The sequence below is a fragment of the Oncorhynchus mykiss genome, chromosome 2, assembly GCF_057628025.1.
Source record: "Oncorhynchus mykiss isolate SJ-2025 chromosome 2, ASM5762802v1, whole genome shotgun sequence".
In the NCBI taxonomy this organism is placed as follows: Eukaryota; Metazoa; Chordata; class Actinopteri; order Salmoniformes; family Salmonidae; genus Oncorhynchus; species Oncorhynchus mykiss.
In genome coordinates, this window is record NC_143023.1 from 2518821 (window position 1) to 2535000 (window position 16180).

General features: G+C 47.5%; 1 protein-coding gene across 1 annotated transcript in view; it reads left to right on the forward strand.

Moving 5' to 3' along the window:
* The first annotated feature begins 8141 nt into the window (after positions 1–8141).
* The window catches only part of LOC118937320 (dolichyl-diphosphooligosaccharide--protein glycosyltransferase subunit STT3B), a 141248-nt gene continuing 133209 nt past the window's right edge, over positions 8142–16180 (forward strand). Inside the window, exon 1 of the mRNA XM_090216089.1 lies at positions 8142–8748. Coding sequence (XP_090072215.1) covers positions 8480–8748 — 269 coding nt within the window. The 5' untranslated portion in view covers positions 8142–8479. The remainder of the gene's footprint in view (positions 8749–16180) is intronic.

A 16180-nucleotide genomic window follows, 5' to 3' on the forward strand; every position in this document is an offset into this window, starting at 1 on the left:
TACTGCCACCTGCTGTTAATAAACTGTACTGCATTGGTGATTCTGAGTCCAGCTAAACTCTACTGCATGTTGGTGATTCTGAGTCCAGCTAAACTCTACTGCATGTTGGTGATTCTGAGTCCAGCTAAACTCTACTGTATGTTGGTGATTCTGAGTCCAGCTTCCTGCTGTCAGATTAAAACCCCATCAGCTCTGGGATTCAGACGGGTCCACTGTATAGGGCTGTTTAGGGCTCTGGTCAAAAACAGTGTCATATTGTATATATATTTAACCTTTATTTAAACAGGGAGTCACAATGAGATTTTAAAAAATCTATTTTACAAGAGAGCCCTGTATATATTTATAGATGCATGTCAATCTCAATGAGCCCTTCCTGGTTAAATAAAGGTTAAATAAAGGTTAAATAAAGGTTAAATAAATAATTACAATATAAAACAGAATGATAAAACAACAGTCACATACGTGTGTATAAAACAATATAATTCAGCACACAATAACAAAAAAACATGTTTAATTAAAGCAATCACATTCAACTACATAGAGGTCCTCAATATAAACTGCCTGGGTGACACCAGCACATCTAACTGCAGTGAACTCTGCCGATTGTTCCAGAAATTAGGGGTAAAAAACACAACGCAGATTTGAAAGGATCTCTAGTGTTATCCGTTCCTGTGAACAGGTTTGGTAAGTTATGATTCTTATCTTAGTTAATGATGTCACATATAGAGGGAGTTTCTGTCAGGTTATATATAAATCAAAGAGGATGAAGCTCTCTTCTTACAGACAGAGAGGTCAACCCCACGTTTATATATTTAGGCCAGCAGCATACCACCCTGCATACCACTGCTGGCTTGCTTCTGAAGCAGGCTAGGAGGTCCTGTGGTTGAGGTCTAGATTCTCACCAGATTGGTACCAGGCTAGGAGGTCCTGTGGTTGAGGTCTAGATTCTCACCAGATTGGTACCAGGCTAGGAGGCTCTGTGATTGAGGTCTAGATTCTCACCAGATTGGTACCAGGCTAGGAGGTTCTGTGGTTGAGGTCTAGATTCTCAACCAGATTGGTACCAGGCTAGGAGGCTCTGTGGTTGAGGTCTAGATTCTCACCAGATTGGTACCAGGCTAGGAGGTTCTGTGGTTGAGGCTAGATTCTCACCAGACTGGTACCGGGCTAGGAGGCTCTGTGATTGAGGCTAGATTATCAACCAAACTGGTACCAGGCTAGGAGGCTCTGTCGTTGAGGTCTAGATTCTCACCAGAAAAACTGTTCAGCACAAGCTACTTCCTTTGTGTTGATGTTCTCACACAGCCAGCACACCAGACACCTGTCAACTTGTCAGCTAATCATCAAAGCCTTGATTGGTGGATCAGGGTGAGTTAGTTCAGGGCTCCACCAACATGGTGAAACTGCCAGGGGGGGGGGGGGGGGGGGGGGGCGGGGGGAGTTCCCCCTAGGAGCGGTTTGAAAACCACTGGACTCAATGTATTTCATCATCTCAACTGAAGATTTTTTAAAAGAGCTGCTATTGAGTTCTGTCTGTGTAAAGTGGTGAGATGTGTGGCCTTGGCCTTGACTCAATGCTGAACAGTTGTTGATTGAGGAACATTTTCCCTGCTATGTTGTTATGGACAGCACTGCTGGGGGGGGGGGGGGGTTAGGGTTAGGGGGGTGCCTGAGGAACATAGACCCTGCTATGTTATTATGGACAGTACTGCTGGGGGGGGGGTTAGGGTTAGGGTTAAGGTTAGGGTTGGGGGGGGGGGGCCTGAGGAACATAGACCCTGCTATGTTATTATGTTATAATGGACAGTATGGGTTTTATGGGTTTCACTGTGTGGGTTTCACTGTGTGGGTTTCACTGTGTGGATTTCACTGTGTGGGTTTCACTGTGTGGGTTTCACTGTGTGGGTTTCACTGTGTGGATTTCACTGTGTGGGTTTCACTGTGTGGGTTTCACTGTGTGGGTTTCACTGTGTGGGTTTCACATAGTGGGTTTCACCGTGTGGATTTCACTGTGTGGGTTTCACTGTGTGGGTTTCACATAGTGGGTTTCACTGTGTGGGTTTCACATAGTGGGTTTCACTGTGTGGATTTCACTGTGTGGGTTTCACTGTGTGGGTTTCACTGTGTGGGTTTCACTGTGTGGGTTTCACTGTGTGGGTTTCACCGTGTGGATTTCACTGTGTGGGTTTCACTGTGTGGGTTTCACTGTGTGGGTTTCACCGTGTGGATTTCACTGTGTGGGTTTCACCGTGTGGATTTCACTGTGTGGGTTTCACCGTGTGGATTTCACTGTGTAGGTTTCACTGTGTGGGTTTCACTGTGTGGGTTTCACCGTGTGGATTTCACTGTGTGGGTTTCACCGTGTGGATTTCACTGTGTGGGTTTCACCGTGTGGATTTCACTGTGTGGGTTTCACTGTGTGGGTTTCACTGTGTGGGTTTCACTGTGTGGGTTTCACTGTGTGGGTTTCACTGTGTTTTTAAACAAGATTCTATCCAGTAGTCTTTTCAGGAGGAAATCTATGAATGTGTCACAAAGGGCAGCTTATTCCCTTTATTAGTGCACTACTTTTAATGGGCCCTGGTTGAAAGTAGGGCACTTTATATTGGGAAATAGGGTGCAATTTGGGACGCATTCCCCTATGTTCTTTTCCTGCTTGGAGCCATTCTAGACTGGTTGGGGAGAGTAATAGGATTTCCTTTATCAATTTGACTTGAAATGATTACGCCCCTGCCTCAGTAAGCTCTGACAATCTATAGCACACACATGTACACACAACTCAAACTCTCATCTTTTGGGAAGGTTTCTGGACAAAAATAACAATTTTGCAGCTTGCCTCAAAAACGTCCTCTACCCTTTTTTTGTTCTAGAGCAGTGTATGGAAGGAAGGTAATCTAAGTGAGGGTTTGTTTGACAGTTACTGAACACTACTGACTATAATTATACAATAGAGACAGTTACTGAACACGACTGATTGTAATTATACAATAGAGACAGTTTCTGAACACGACTGATTATAATTATACAATAGAGACAGTTACTGAACACGACTGATTGTAATTATACAATAGAGACAGTTACTGAACACGACTGATTGTAATTATACAATAGAGTCCCCGGGAAGAAAAATGCTTCTCTTTTTTTCATGTATACTCTGTAGACTCCCTCAATCTCTCCCTCTTGCTTTTCTTTTCTTTTCTTTTCAAACCAGTGTATAGGGAGAGGTGTTTCCTGGTCAGAGAGAGAGAGAAAAAATGATGGCGAGAGAGAAGGAGAGAGAGAGCGATAGAGAGAGAGAGGGGGAGAGAGAACAATGGAGAGAGAGAGAGAGAGAGATAATGATGGAGAGACAGAGAGAGGGAGAGCGAGAGAGAGAGAGACAGAGACAATGAGAGAGAGAGGTATCGTTGCAGAAAAGCCACACATTGGTATTGTGTCAGTGTGGACCTGTATTAATGTTCCAGGTAGTGAGCAGTATTTGTGTTTGAATAGAAAGCAGACCGTGTGAGAGTGGATGTGCTCTGCTCTCCTCTCCACATCTCTCTCTCTCCTCCCTCCCATCTCTCTCTCTCTCCTCCCTTCCATCTCTCTCTCTCCTCTCTCCCCTCTCTCTCTCTCTCCCTCCCCTCTCTCTCTCTCTCTCTCCCCCTCTCTCTCTCTCCCTCCCTTCTCTCTCTCTCTCCTCTCTACCCTCTCTCTCTCTCTCCTCCCTCTCTCTCTCTTCCCTCCCTCTCTCTCCTCTCTTTCTCCCTCTCTCTCTCCTCCTCCCTCCTCCCTCTCCTCCTCTCTCTCTCTCTCCTCCTCTCTCTCTCTCCCTCCCCTCCTCTCTCTCCTCTCCTCATCTCTCTCTCCTCCCTCCCCCTCTCTCTCTCCCTCCTCTCTCTCTCTCCTCCCTCCCCTTTCTCTCTCTCTCCTCATCTCTCTCTCCTCCTCCCCTCTCTCTCTCTGTGTTTGCAGCTCTCCTCTCTCTCTCTCTCCTCTCCTCTCCTCTCCTCATCTCTCTCTCTCTCTCTCTCTCTCCTCCCTCCCTCTCTCTCTCTCCTCTCCTCTCTCTCTCTCCTCCCTCCTCTCTCCTCTCCTCCCTCCCTTCTCTCTCTCTCCTCCTCCTTCTCTCTCTCTCCCTCTCTTCTCTCTCCTCCCTCCCTCTCTCTCCCCCTCCTCTCTCTCTCTCCCTCCCTCCCTCTCTCTCCTCCCTCTCCTCTCTCTCCTCCTCCCCTCTCTCTCCTCCCTCCCTCTCTCCTCCCTCCCCTCTCTCTCCTCATCTCTCCTCCCTCCCCTCTCTCTCCTCTCATCTCTCTCACTCTCCTCCCCTCTCTCTCTCTCCTCCCTCCACTCCTCCCCCCTCTCTCTCTCTCTCCTCCTCCCCTCTCTCCCTCTCCTTCCTCCCGCCCTCTCTCCTCCCCTCTCTCTCTCTCTCTCCCTCCCATCTCTCTCTCCTCCTCCTCCTCTCTCTCCTCTCCTCATCTCTCTCTCCTCCCTCCCCTCTCTCTCCTCCCTCCCCTCTCTCTCTCTCCTCCCTCCCCTCTCTCTCTCCCTCTCCTCTCTCTCTCTCCTCCTCCCCTCTCTCCTCCCTCCCCTCTCTCTCTCCTCTCCTCTCTCTCTCTCCTCCCTCCCTCTCTCTCCTCTCATCATCTCTCACTCCTCCCTCCCTCTCTCTCTCTCCTCCTCCTCTCTCACTCCTCCTCCCCTCTCTCTCTCTCCTCCCTCCCCTCTCTCTCCTCCCTCCCCTTGTCTCTTTCCTCCCGCCCCTCTCTCTCTCTCTCTCCTCCCTCCCATCTCTCTCTCCTCCCTCCTCTCTCTCTCTCCTCTCCTCATCTCTCTCTCCTCCCTCCCCTCTCTCTCCTCCCTCCCCTCTCTCTCTCTCCTCCCTCCCCTCTCTCTCTCCTCTCCTCATCTCTCTCTCCTCCCTCCCCTCTCTCCTCCCTCCCCTCTCTCTCTCCTCTCCTCATCTCTCTCTCCTCCCTCCCCTCTCTCTCCTCCCTCCTCTCTCTCTCTCCTCCCTCCCTTCTCTCTCCTCCCTCCCCTCTCTCTCTCCTCCCCTCTCTCTCTCTCCTCCACTCCCTCTCTCTCTCCTCTCCTCATCTCTCTCTCCTCCCTCCCCTCTCTCTCTCTCCTCCCTCCCTCCCCTCTCTCTCTCTCCTCCCTCCCCTCTCTCTCTCTCTCCTCATCTCTCTCTCCTCCCTCCCCTCTCTCTCCTCCCTCCTCTCTCTCACTCCTCCCTCCCCTCTCTCTCTCTCCTCCCTCCCCTCTCTCTCCTCCCTCCCCTCTCTCTTTCCTCCCGCCCCTCTCTCTCTCTCTCTCCTCCCTCCCATCTCTCTCTCCTCCCTCCCCTCTCTCTCTCTCCTCTCCTCTCCTCATCTCTCTCTCCTCCCTCCTCTCTCTCTCTCCTCTCCTCATCTCTCTCTCCCCCCTCCCTCTCTCTCCTCCCTCCCCTCTCTCTTTCTCCTCTCCTCATCTCTCTCCCCCCTCCCCTCTCTCTCTCCTCCCTCCCCTCTCCCTCCTCCCTCCCCACTCTCTCTCTCCTCCCTCCCCTCTCTCTCCTCCCTCCCCTCTCCTCTCTTGTGTATGCAGCTCTCCTCTGTAGGAATGCTGCTCACCCACTTGAATCAACGGCAGCAGTTTTTACTACTGAGCTTAGACAATATCATGTTTTTAGAGGAGCTGAAACAGGTTTGGTGTTATGCCTAAACCGCAGTAGAACCTCCGGTTCATCCTCAACCTTAAATTAGTCCTGTATGAGTAATAGTCTAATCCTGATAAACTAGTCTGATACACTAGTCCAGATAAACTAGTCCTATATGGGTAATAAACTAGTCCTATATGGGTAATAGTATAATCCTGATAAACTAGTCTGATACACTAGTCCAGATAAACTAGTCCTATATGGGTAATAAACTAGTCCTGTATGGGTAATAGTCTAATCCTGATAAACTAGTCCTGTATGGGTAATAGTCTAATCCTGATAAACTAGTCCTGTATGGGTAATAGTCTAATCCTGATAAACTAGTCCAGTATGGGTAATAACCTAATCCTGATAAACTAGTCCTGTATGGGTAATAGTCTAATCCTGATAAACTAGTCCTGTATAGGTAATAACCTAGTCCTGTATGGGTAATAACCTAGTCCCGATAAACTAGTCCTGTATGGGTAATAACCTAAACCTGATAAACTAGTCCTGTATGGGTAATAACCTAATCCTGATAAACTAGTCCTGTATAGGTAATAAACTAGTCCTGTATGGGTAATAACCTAAACCTGATAAACTAGTCCTGTATGGGTAATAACCTAGTCCAGATAAACTAGTCCTGTATAGGTAATAACCTAGTCCTGATAAACTAGTCCTGTATGGGTAATAACCTGATCCTGATAATCTAGTCCTGATAAACTAGTCCTGTATAGGTAATAACCTAGTCCAGATAAACTAGTCCTGTATGGGTAATAGTCTAATCCTGATAAACTAGTCCTGTATGGGTAATAGTCTAATCCTGATAAACTAGTCCTGTATGGGTAATAGTCTAATCCTGATAAACTAGTCCAGTATGGGTAATAACCTAATCCTGATAAACTAGTCCTGTATGGGTAATAGTCTAATCCTGATAAACTAGTCCTGTATAGGTAATAACCTAGTCCTGTATGGGTAATAACCTAGTCCCGATAAACTAGTCCTGTATGGGTAATAACCTAAACCTGATAAACTAGTCCTGTATGGGTAATAACCTAATCCTGATAAACTAGTCCTGTATAGGTAATAACCTAGTCCTGTATGGGTAATAACCTAGTCCTGATAAACTAGTCCTGTATGGGTAATAACCTAAACCTGATAAACTAGTCCTGTATGGGTAATAACCTAGTCCAGATAAACTAGTCCTGTATAGGTAATAACCTAGTCCTGATAAACTAGTCCTGTATGGGTAATAACCTGATCCTGATAATCTAGTCCTGATAAACTAGTCCTGTATAGGTAATAACCTAGTCCTGATAAACTAGTCCTGTATGGGTAATAACCTAGTCCAGATAAACTAGTCCTGTATAGGTAATAACCTAGTCCTGATAAACTAGTCCTGTATAGGTAATAACCTAGTCCTGATAAACTAGTCCTGTATGGGTAATAACCTAATCCTGATAAACTAGTCCTGTATGGGTAATAGTCTAATCCTGATAAACTAGTCCTGTATGGGTAATAGTCTAATCCTGATAAACTAGTCCTGTATGGGTAATAGTCTAATCCTGATAAACTAGTCCTGTATGGGTAATAACCTAGTCCTGTATGGGTAATAACCTAGTCCTGATAAACTAGTCCTGTATGGGTAATAGTCTAATCCTGATAAACTAGTCCTGTATGGGTAATAGTCTAATCCTGATAAACTAGTCCTGTATGGGTAATAACCTAGTCCCTGTATGGGTAATAACCTAGTCCTGATAAACTAGTCCTGTATGGGTAATAGTCTAATCCTGATAAACTAGTCCTGTATGGGTAATAGTCTAATCCTGATAAACTAGTCCTGTATGGGTAATAACCTAGTCCTGATAAACTAGTCCCATGGCTGCTGACTGACGTCACCGTGAGAATAGATGAAAACGCAACATCAAATAATACAACAGAATAAAGCCACGTGACAATAACAGGTCTAATTCACCCTGTGTGTCTGTTATTATTGTGATAAATCTATTCCCGACATGCTGTGGTGACTTCCTGTTTGTGTCATTCTCAGCAGGAGGATTGTTTTGAATGGAAGGAGGACATTGGACAGCCTGAGCATTATACCGCTGGTATGTGCGCCCTGGGAGGCAGCTGTTTGTAGCCAGGTCCTACTGTATCCTACTGATCCTACTGTACTTATTCACACGGTTGACGCTGCTGTGGTATACGCTCTCGTGGCAGGCATGTTTCGCGGATTTCATTTATTTTATTGGCTTCTTCCGTGAAACCGACCCCGCGCTGTTGATAGTGGATTGGCTATCTTTTCAGTCTGATATTATATCCTAGACATATGATTGGTGGACTTGCTAGTGCGCTATCCTTCCTCAACGACGCTACACCTATCCGGTGTGAATCCCATCCCATTGTTTACTGTCCCTGTCAGTCTGTACACTCTCTCTTGTGATTGGTGTTATGACAGCGCCGTGGACCTGCCCAGTCGGACCCGTCTGGTTGTGAGAGGCTGAGCTCTCTTCCTGGTCCTGCTGTCCACGGTGCGCCCGCCCTGACATCAACTTCCAAGGAGGAGCAGCTCGTCGGTTCGCGTGCGCTACTGCGGTACTGCAACCCCGGCTGCTATGTGACTCCATCGGGGGAACTTGGTTTGAATTAGCGGTCCGGTTATACCCAGGATTGTGTTCTGGTGTACCGTAGGTGATTGGAAGTGAAACGAGAGGTGCAGATAGGGTGCGAGGGTCTTCGACAGTGGAGCGTGGCAGCAGGATAGGGATTTCTCTCGTTCCTATCAGATCTGCCTACAACCGGGGTCTGGCGTAGAATATGGCGGAACATCACTCTGTTTCCGATAGCAAGCATAAAGCTTCTGCTGCGAATATCGGAGCTTCTCTCTCTGGGAATGGACGGAGCAGTCCAGCGGGGACCGTCGGTAGTAGTCCTACGGGGGCTCTCTCCACCGGGATAGCTCAGCCGGCAGGGTGGCAGTCCTTACTTTCGTTTACCATCCTGTTTCTGGCCTGGCTTGCTGGTTTCAGTGCCAGGCTCTTCGCTGTCATCCGATTTGAGAGCATCATCCACGAGTTTGACCCTTGGTGAGTAAACAGTAACACGATCATTCACATCGATAATGGAGAATGTAGACAACTACCGCGCTACTGGAAATATGCTGCTCTAACTGATCTAGCTCTGATTTCATGTTTGGCAACACAGTAGACAGAGCAGCGCAACATTGGTATAAACTCAGCCACGTATCCTTTGTAGCAGTTCCAGAGTGACGATACATTGTAACAATAATTGTGTGCATGTCGGATCCGGAGCAGAGCGCGCGTCTTCATAAAGAGGACAATGGTGCGGTGTGAGTGACACAGCGGATTGAACCCGGAAACGAGAAGCAGCAGACTGAAGAGTAGCCTATAGCCTACCTAGCCTATCTCATTGCATTTCCTCATTTATTATCCAACTGTTTGGCCGGATCTTACATAACAACTAGACGTTTACAGTTAGCGGTTTCTTCCAGGATAGACTAATAATAAGACTATTCGGCCATAGGCAGAAATATGCATTTTTGACTTGTATAACATGACGATGTCTATAGGCTATAAATCAAATACCTGACACCTACCGTAGTGCACTACATGGATAATTAGGGTGCCATTTTGGGAGTCACTGAAGTCTGTAGGACTCTTGTGTTACACGGAGTTTGACAGCTCTGACTTTTGCTTCAAGACGAGTGGGGAAACAGCCTGTTAGTGAGAGGAGAATAAGGAATTTAGTCTATGACTATTGGCATTACGATAGGAATTGTGCCTATTTGATGAGACTGAATGGATTGTCTAACTGTAGAACCTGTCGTGGAGAACTAGGAAATCGTCAGTCAGGCCAATGCCTCCTTCTCCTCTGAGAGGAGACAGTGTGAGAGGAGACAGTGTGAGAGGAGACAGTGTGAGAGGAGACAGTATCCGAGGAGACAGTGAGAAAGGAGACAGTCTGAGAGGAGACAGTATCCGAGGAGACAGTGAGAAAGGAGACAGTCTGAGAGGAGACAGTATCTGAGGAGGCAGTGTGAAAGGAGACAGTGTGAGAAGAGAGAGTGTGAGAGGAGACAGTCTGAGAGGAGACAGTATCCGAGAAGACAGTGAGAAAGGAGACAGTCTGAGAGGAGACAGTATCTGAGGAGACAGTGTGAAAGGAGACAGTGTGAGAGGAGACAGTCTGAGAGGAGACAGTATCCGAGGAGACAGTGTGAAAGGAGACAGTCTGAGAGGAGACAGTATCCGAGGAGACAGTGTGAAAGGAGACAGTGTGAGAGGAGACAGTCTGAGAGGAGACAGTCTGAGAGGAGACAGTATCTGAGGAGACAGTCTGAGAGGAGACAGTATGACAGGAGATAGTCTGACAGGAGACACTCTGAGAGGAGACAGTATGACAGGAAACAGTCTGAGAGGAGACAGTAGGACAGGAGACAGTCTGAGAGGAGACAGTATGACAGGAGACAGTCTGAGAGGAGACAGTCTGAGAGGAGACAGTATGACAGGAGACAGTCTGAGAGGAGACAGTATGAGAGGAGACTGTCTGAGAGGAGAAAGTCTGAGAGGAGACAGTATCCGAGGAGACAGTGTGAAAGGAGACAGTCTGAGAGGAGACAGTATGACCGGAGACAGTCTGACAGGAGACAGTCTGACAGGAGACAGTCTGAGAGGCTACTGCCCAGCTAAAGCCAGTATTGCATCATCTGTTGACAGTGTTGGTGTTATTGTATAATGACACTATGGAATTCATATCACACCTGTATTACACCTGTATAACACCTGTATAATACCTGTATCACACCTCTATTATACCTGTATTACACCTATCACACCTGTATTACACCTGTATTACACCTGTATTATACCTGTATCACACCTGTATTATACCTGTATTACACCTATCACCTACCTGTATTACACCTATCACCTACCTGTATTACACCTATCTGGTGTTGCCTGCTGACTGACTAACAGACAGAGAGGATACATAGTGGACGAGCATCACCGTTTCCCTGTTTCTGGTGTCTGTGATGCTCTTTAATGAAGACATGTAGGACCCAGGTCCTCATGTTCCTTCAGAGAGGAGGGGGGCTGTGTGTCCTCCTGTTCACCAGAGATCCTCTGGTGTTGCCTGCTGACTGACTAACAGACAGAGAGGATACATAGTGGACGAGCATCACCGTTTCCCTGTTTCTGGTGTCTGTGATGCTCTTTAATGAAGACATGTAGGACCCAGGTCCTCATGTTCCTTCAGAGAGGAGGGGGACTGTGTGTCCTCCTCTTCACCAGAGATCCTCTGGTGTTGCCTGCTGACTGACTAACAGACAGAGAGGATACATAGTGGACGAGCATCACCGTTTCCCTGTTTCTGGTGTCTGTGATGCTCTTTAATGAAGACATGTAGGACCCAGGTCCTCATGTTCCTTCAGAGAGGAGGGGGGCTGTGTGTCCTCCTGTTCACCAGAGATCCTCTGGTGTTGCCTGCTGACTGACTAACAGACAGAGAGGATACATAGTGGACGAGCATCACCGTTTCCCTGTTGCTGGTGTCTGTGATGCTCTTTAATGAAGACATGTAGGACCCAGGTCCTCATGTTCCTTCAGAGAGGAGGGGGGCTGTGTGTCCTCCTGGTCACCAGAGATCCTCTGGTGTTGCCTGCTGACTGACTAACAGACAGAGAGGATACATAGTGGACGAGCATCACCGTTTCCCTGTTTCTGGTGTCTGTGATGCTCTTTAATGAAGACATGTAGGACCCAGGTCCTCATGTTCCTTCAGAGAGGAGGGGGGCTGTGTGTCCTCCTGGTCACCAGAGATCCTCTGGTGTTGCCTGCTGACTGACTAACAGACAGAGAGGATACATAGTGGACGAGCATCACCGTTTCCCTGTTGCTGGTGTCTGTGATGCTCTTTAATGAAGACATGTAGGACCCAGGTCCTCATGTTCCTTCAGAGAGGAGGGGGGCTGTGTGTCCTCCTGTTCACCAGAGATCCTCTGGTGTTGCCTGCTGACTGACTAACAGACAGAGAGGATACATAGTGGACGAGCATCACCGTTTCCCTGTTTCTGGTGTCTGTGATGCTCTTTAATGAAGACATGTAGGACCCAGGTCCTCATGTTCCTTCAGAGAGGAGGGGGGCTGTGTGTCCTCCTGTTCACCAGAGATCCTCTGGTGTTGACTGCTGACTGACTAACAGACAGAGAGGATACATAGTGGACGAGCATCACCGTTTCCCTGTTTCTGGTGTCTGTGATGCTCTTTAATGAAGACATGTAGGACCCAGGTCCTCATGTTCCTTCAGAGAGGAGGGGGGCTGTGTGTCCTCCTGTTCACCAGAGATCCTCTGGTGTTGCCTGCTGACTGACTAACAGACAGAGAGGATACATAGTGGACGAGCATCACCGTTTCCCTGTTTCTGGTGTCTGTGATGCTCTTTAATGAAGACATGTAGGACCCAGGTCCTCATGTTCCTTCAGAGAGGAGGGGGGCTGTGTGTCCTCCTCTTCACCAGAGATCCTCTGGTGTTGCCTGCTGACTGACTAACAGACAGAGAGGATACATAGTGGACGAGCATCACCGTTTCCCTGTTTCTGGTGTCTGTGATGCTCTTTAATGAAGACATGTAGGACTCATGATCCTTTAGAAAGGACATCTGAACGGATCCTCTTAATACCCAGACAGCGGTGGCTCTTGGCAGGGCAGCAGGGGGGGGGGGGTCTGTGGTTTTAATTATAGCGAACCAAAGTAGAAGACAACTGGAGCGTTTTGTTGTTGCAGACTCTGAAAAGTCCAGACACCAGGCGAGAGAAGCAGAATAAGTCTAGCCTGATTTGAGAGCCCATGGGGGCGTACCAAATAGACATGTTGGGTTAGTGTTCCAGTCAGACATGGTGGTGGGTTAGTGTTCCAGTCAGACATGGTGGTGGGTTAGTGTTCTAGTCAGACATGTTGATGGGTTAGTGTTCTAGTCAGACATGTCGATGGGTTAGTGTTCTAGTCAGACATGTTGGTGGGTTAGTGTTCTAGTCAGACATGTTGGTGGGTTAGTGTTCCAGTCAGACATGTTGGTGGGTTAGTGTTCTAGTCAGACATGTTGGTGGGTTAGTGTTCTAGTCAGACAACATGTTGGTGGGTTAGTGTTCTAGTCAGACATGTTGGTGGGTTAGTGTTCCAGTCAGACATGTTGGTGGGTTAGTGTTCTAGTCAGACAACATGTTGGTGGGTTAGTGTTCCAGTCAGACAACATGTTGGTGGGTTAGTGTTCCAGTCAGACAACATGTTGGTGGGTTAGTGTTCTAGTCAGACAACATGTTGGTGGGTTAGTGTTCTAGTCAGACATGTTGGTGGGTTAGTGTTCCATTCAGACATGTTGGTGGGTTAGTGTTCCATTCAGACAACATGTTGGTGGGTTAGTGTTCTAGTCAGACAACATGTTGGTGGGTTAGTGTTCTAGTCAGACAACATGTTGGTGGGTTAGTGTTCTAGTCAGACATGTTGGTGGGTTAGTGTTCTAGTCAGACAACATGTTGGTGGGTTAGTGTTCCAGTCAGACAACATGTTGGTGGGTTAGTGTTCCAGTCAGACATGTTGGTGGGTTAGTGTTCCAGTCAGATAACATGGTGGTGGGTTAGTGTTCCAGTCAGACATGTTGGTGGGTTAGTGTTCCAGTCAGACATGTTGGTGGGTTAGTGTTCCAGTCAGACATGGTGGTGGGTTAGTGTTCCAGTCAGACATGTTGATGGGTTAGTGTTCCAGTCAGACATGGTGGTGGGTTAGTGTTCTAGTCAGACATGTTGATGGGTTAGTGTTCTAGTCAGACATGTTGGTCGGTTAGTGTTTTAGTCAGACATGTTGGTGAGTTAGTGTTCCAGTCAGACATGGTGGTGGGTTAGTGTTCCAGTCAGACATGTTGGTGGGTTAGTGTTCTAGTCAGACAACATGTTGGTGGGTTAGTGTTCTAGTCAGACATGTTGGTGGGTTAGTGTTCTAGTCAGACATGTTGGTGGGTTAGTGTTCTAGTCAGACAACATGTTGGTGGGTTAGTGTTCCAGCCAGACAACATGTTGGTGGGTTAGTGTTCTAGTCAGACATGTTGGTGGGTTAGTGTTCTAGTCAGACAACATGTTGGTGTGTTAGTGTTCCAGCCAGACAACATGTTGGTGGGTTAGTGTTCTCGTCAGACATGTTGGTGGGTTAGTGTTCCAGCCAGACAACATGTTGGTGGGTTAGTGTTCTAGTCAGACATGTTGGTGGGTTAGTGTTCTAGTCAGACATGTTGGTGGGTTAGTGTTCTAGTCAGACATGTTGGTGGGTTAGTGTTCCAGCCAGACAACATGTTGGTGGGTTAGTGTTCTAGTCAGACATGTTGGTGGGTTAGTGTTCCAGCCAGACAACATGTTGGTGGGTTAGTGTTCCAGCCAGACAACATGTTGGTGGGTTAGTGTTCCAGTCAGACATGTTGGTGGGTTAGTGTTCCAGTCAGACATGTTGATGGGTTAGTGTTCCAGTCAGACATGGTGGTGGGTTAGTGTTCTAGTCAGACATGTTGATGGGTTAGTGTTCTAGTCAGACATGTTGGTCGGTTAGTGTTTTAGTCAGACATGTTGGTGGGTTAGTGTTCCAGTCAGACATGGTGGTGGGTTAGTGTTCCAGTCAGACAACATGTTGGTGGGTTAGTGTTCCAGTCAGACCACATGTTGGTGGGTTAGTGTTCTAGTCAGACATGTTGGTGGGTTAGTGTTCTAGTCAGACAACATGTTGGTGGGTTAGTGTTCCAGCCAGACAACATGTTGGTGGGTTACTGTTCTAGTCAGACATGTTGGTGGGTTAGTGTTCCAGCCAGACAACATGTTGGTGGGTTAGTGTTCTCGTCAGACATGTTGGTGGGTTAGTGTTCCAGCCAGACAACATGTTGGTGGGTTAGTGTTCTAGTCAGACATGTTGGTGGGTTAGTGTTCCAGTCAGACATGGTGGTGGGTTAGTGTTCTAGTCAGACATTTTGGTGGGTTAGTGTTCTAGTCAGACATGGTGGTGGGTTAGTGTTCTAGTCAGACATTTAAAATAACCCGATGCAGCTGGTCTCTGGCCTGGCTGAGGTCATGAACAATTCATCCTCGGTGTTGGTGGGTCAGTCAATAACCCGTGTGTGTGTGTGTGTGCGTGTGTTTGTGTGTGTGTGTGTGTGGGGGGGAAGAGACATTAGGAGGTTAACAGTGTTGACACAGAGCTGCTCCTGACTGAAACAACACTGACTGTGTTGGACCAGGTCCTCAATAAAGGTCAAGTTCCAGGATGCCTGTGGTGTAGATGACATTATCCATCCATTATCCTCCATTATCCTCCATTATCCCCCCACTGTCCCTACACTATCCACCCACTATCCCTCCACTGTCCCTCTATTATCCATCCATTGCCCATCCATTATCCCTCCAATATCCCCCCACTGTCCATCCATTATCCATCCATTGTCCATCCATTATCCCTCCACTGTCCATCCATTATCCATCCATTGGCCATCCATTATCCCTCCATTATCCATCCACTGTCCCTCCACTATCCTTCCATTATCCATTATCATTATTATTCCATTATCCATCCACCATGGGTGGGTCAGACATGTTGGTGGGTTAGTGTTCCAGTCAGATAACATGGTGGTGGGTTAGTGTTCCAGTCAGACATGTTGGTGGGTTAGTGTTCCAGTCAGACATGTTGGTGGGTTAGTGTTCCAGTCAGACATGGTGGTGGGTTAGTGTTCCAGTCAGACATGTTGATGGGTTAGTGTTCCAGTCAGACATGTTGGTGGGTTAGTGTTCTAGTCAGACATGGTGGTGGGTTAGTGTTCTAGTCAGACATGTTGGTCGGTTAGTGTTTTAGTCAGACATGTTGGTGAGTTAGTGTTCCAGTCAGACATGGTGGTGGGTTAGTGTTCCAGTCAGACATGTTGGTGGGTTAGTGTTCTAGTCAGACAACATGTTGGTGGGTTAGTGTTCTAGTCAGACATGTTGGTGGGTTAGTGTTCTAGTCAGACATGTTGGTGGGTTAGTGTTCTAGTCAGACAACATGTTGGTGGGTTAGTGTTCCAGCCAGACAACATGTTGGTGGGTTAGTGTTCTAGTCAGACATGTTGGTGGGTTAGTGTTCTAGTCAGACAACATGTTGGTGTGTTAGTGTTCCAGCCAGACAACATGTTGGTGGGTTAGTGTTCTCGTCAGACATGTTGGTGGGTTAGTGTTCCAGCCAGACAACATGTTGGTGGGTTAGTGTTCTAGTCAGACATGTTGGTGGGTTAGTGTTCTAGTCAGACATGTTGGTGGGTTAGTGTTCCAGCCAGACAACATGTTGGTGGGTTAGTGTTCTAGTCAGACATGTTGGTGGGTTAGTGTTCCAGCCAGACAACATGTTGGTGGGTTAGTGTTCCAGCCAGACAACATGTTGGTGGGTTAGTGTTCCAGTCAGACATGTTGGTGGGTTAGTGTTCCAGTCAGACATGTTG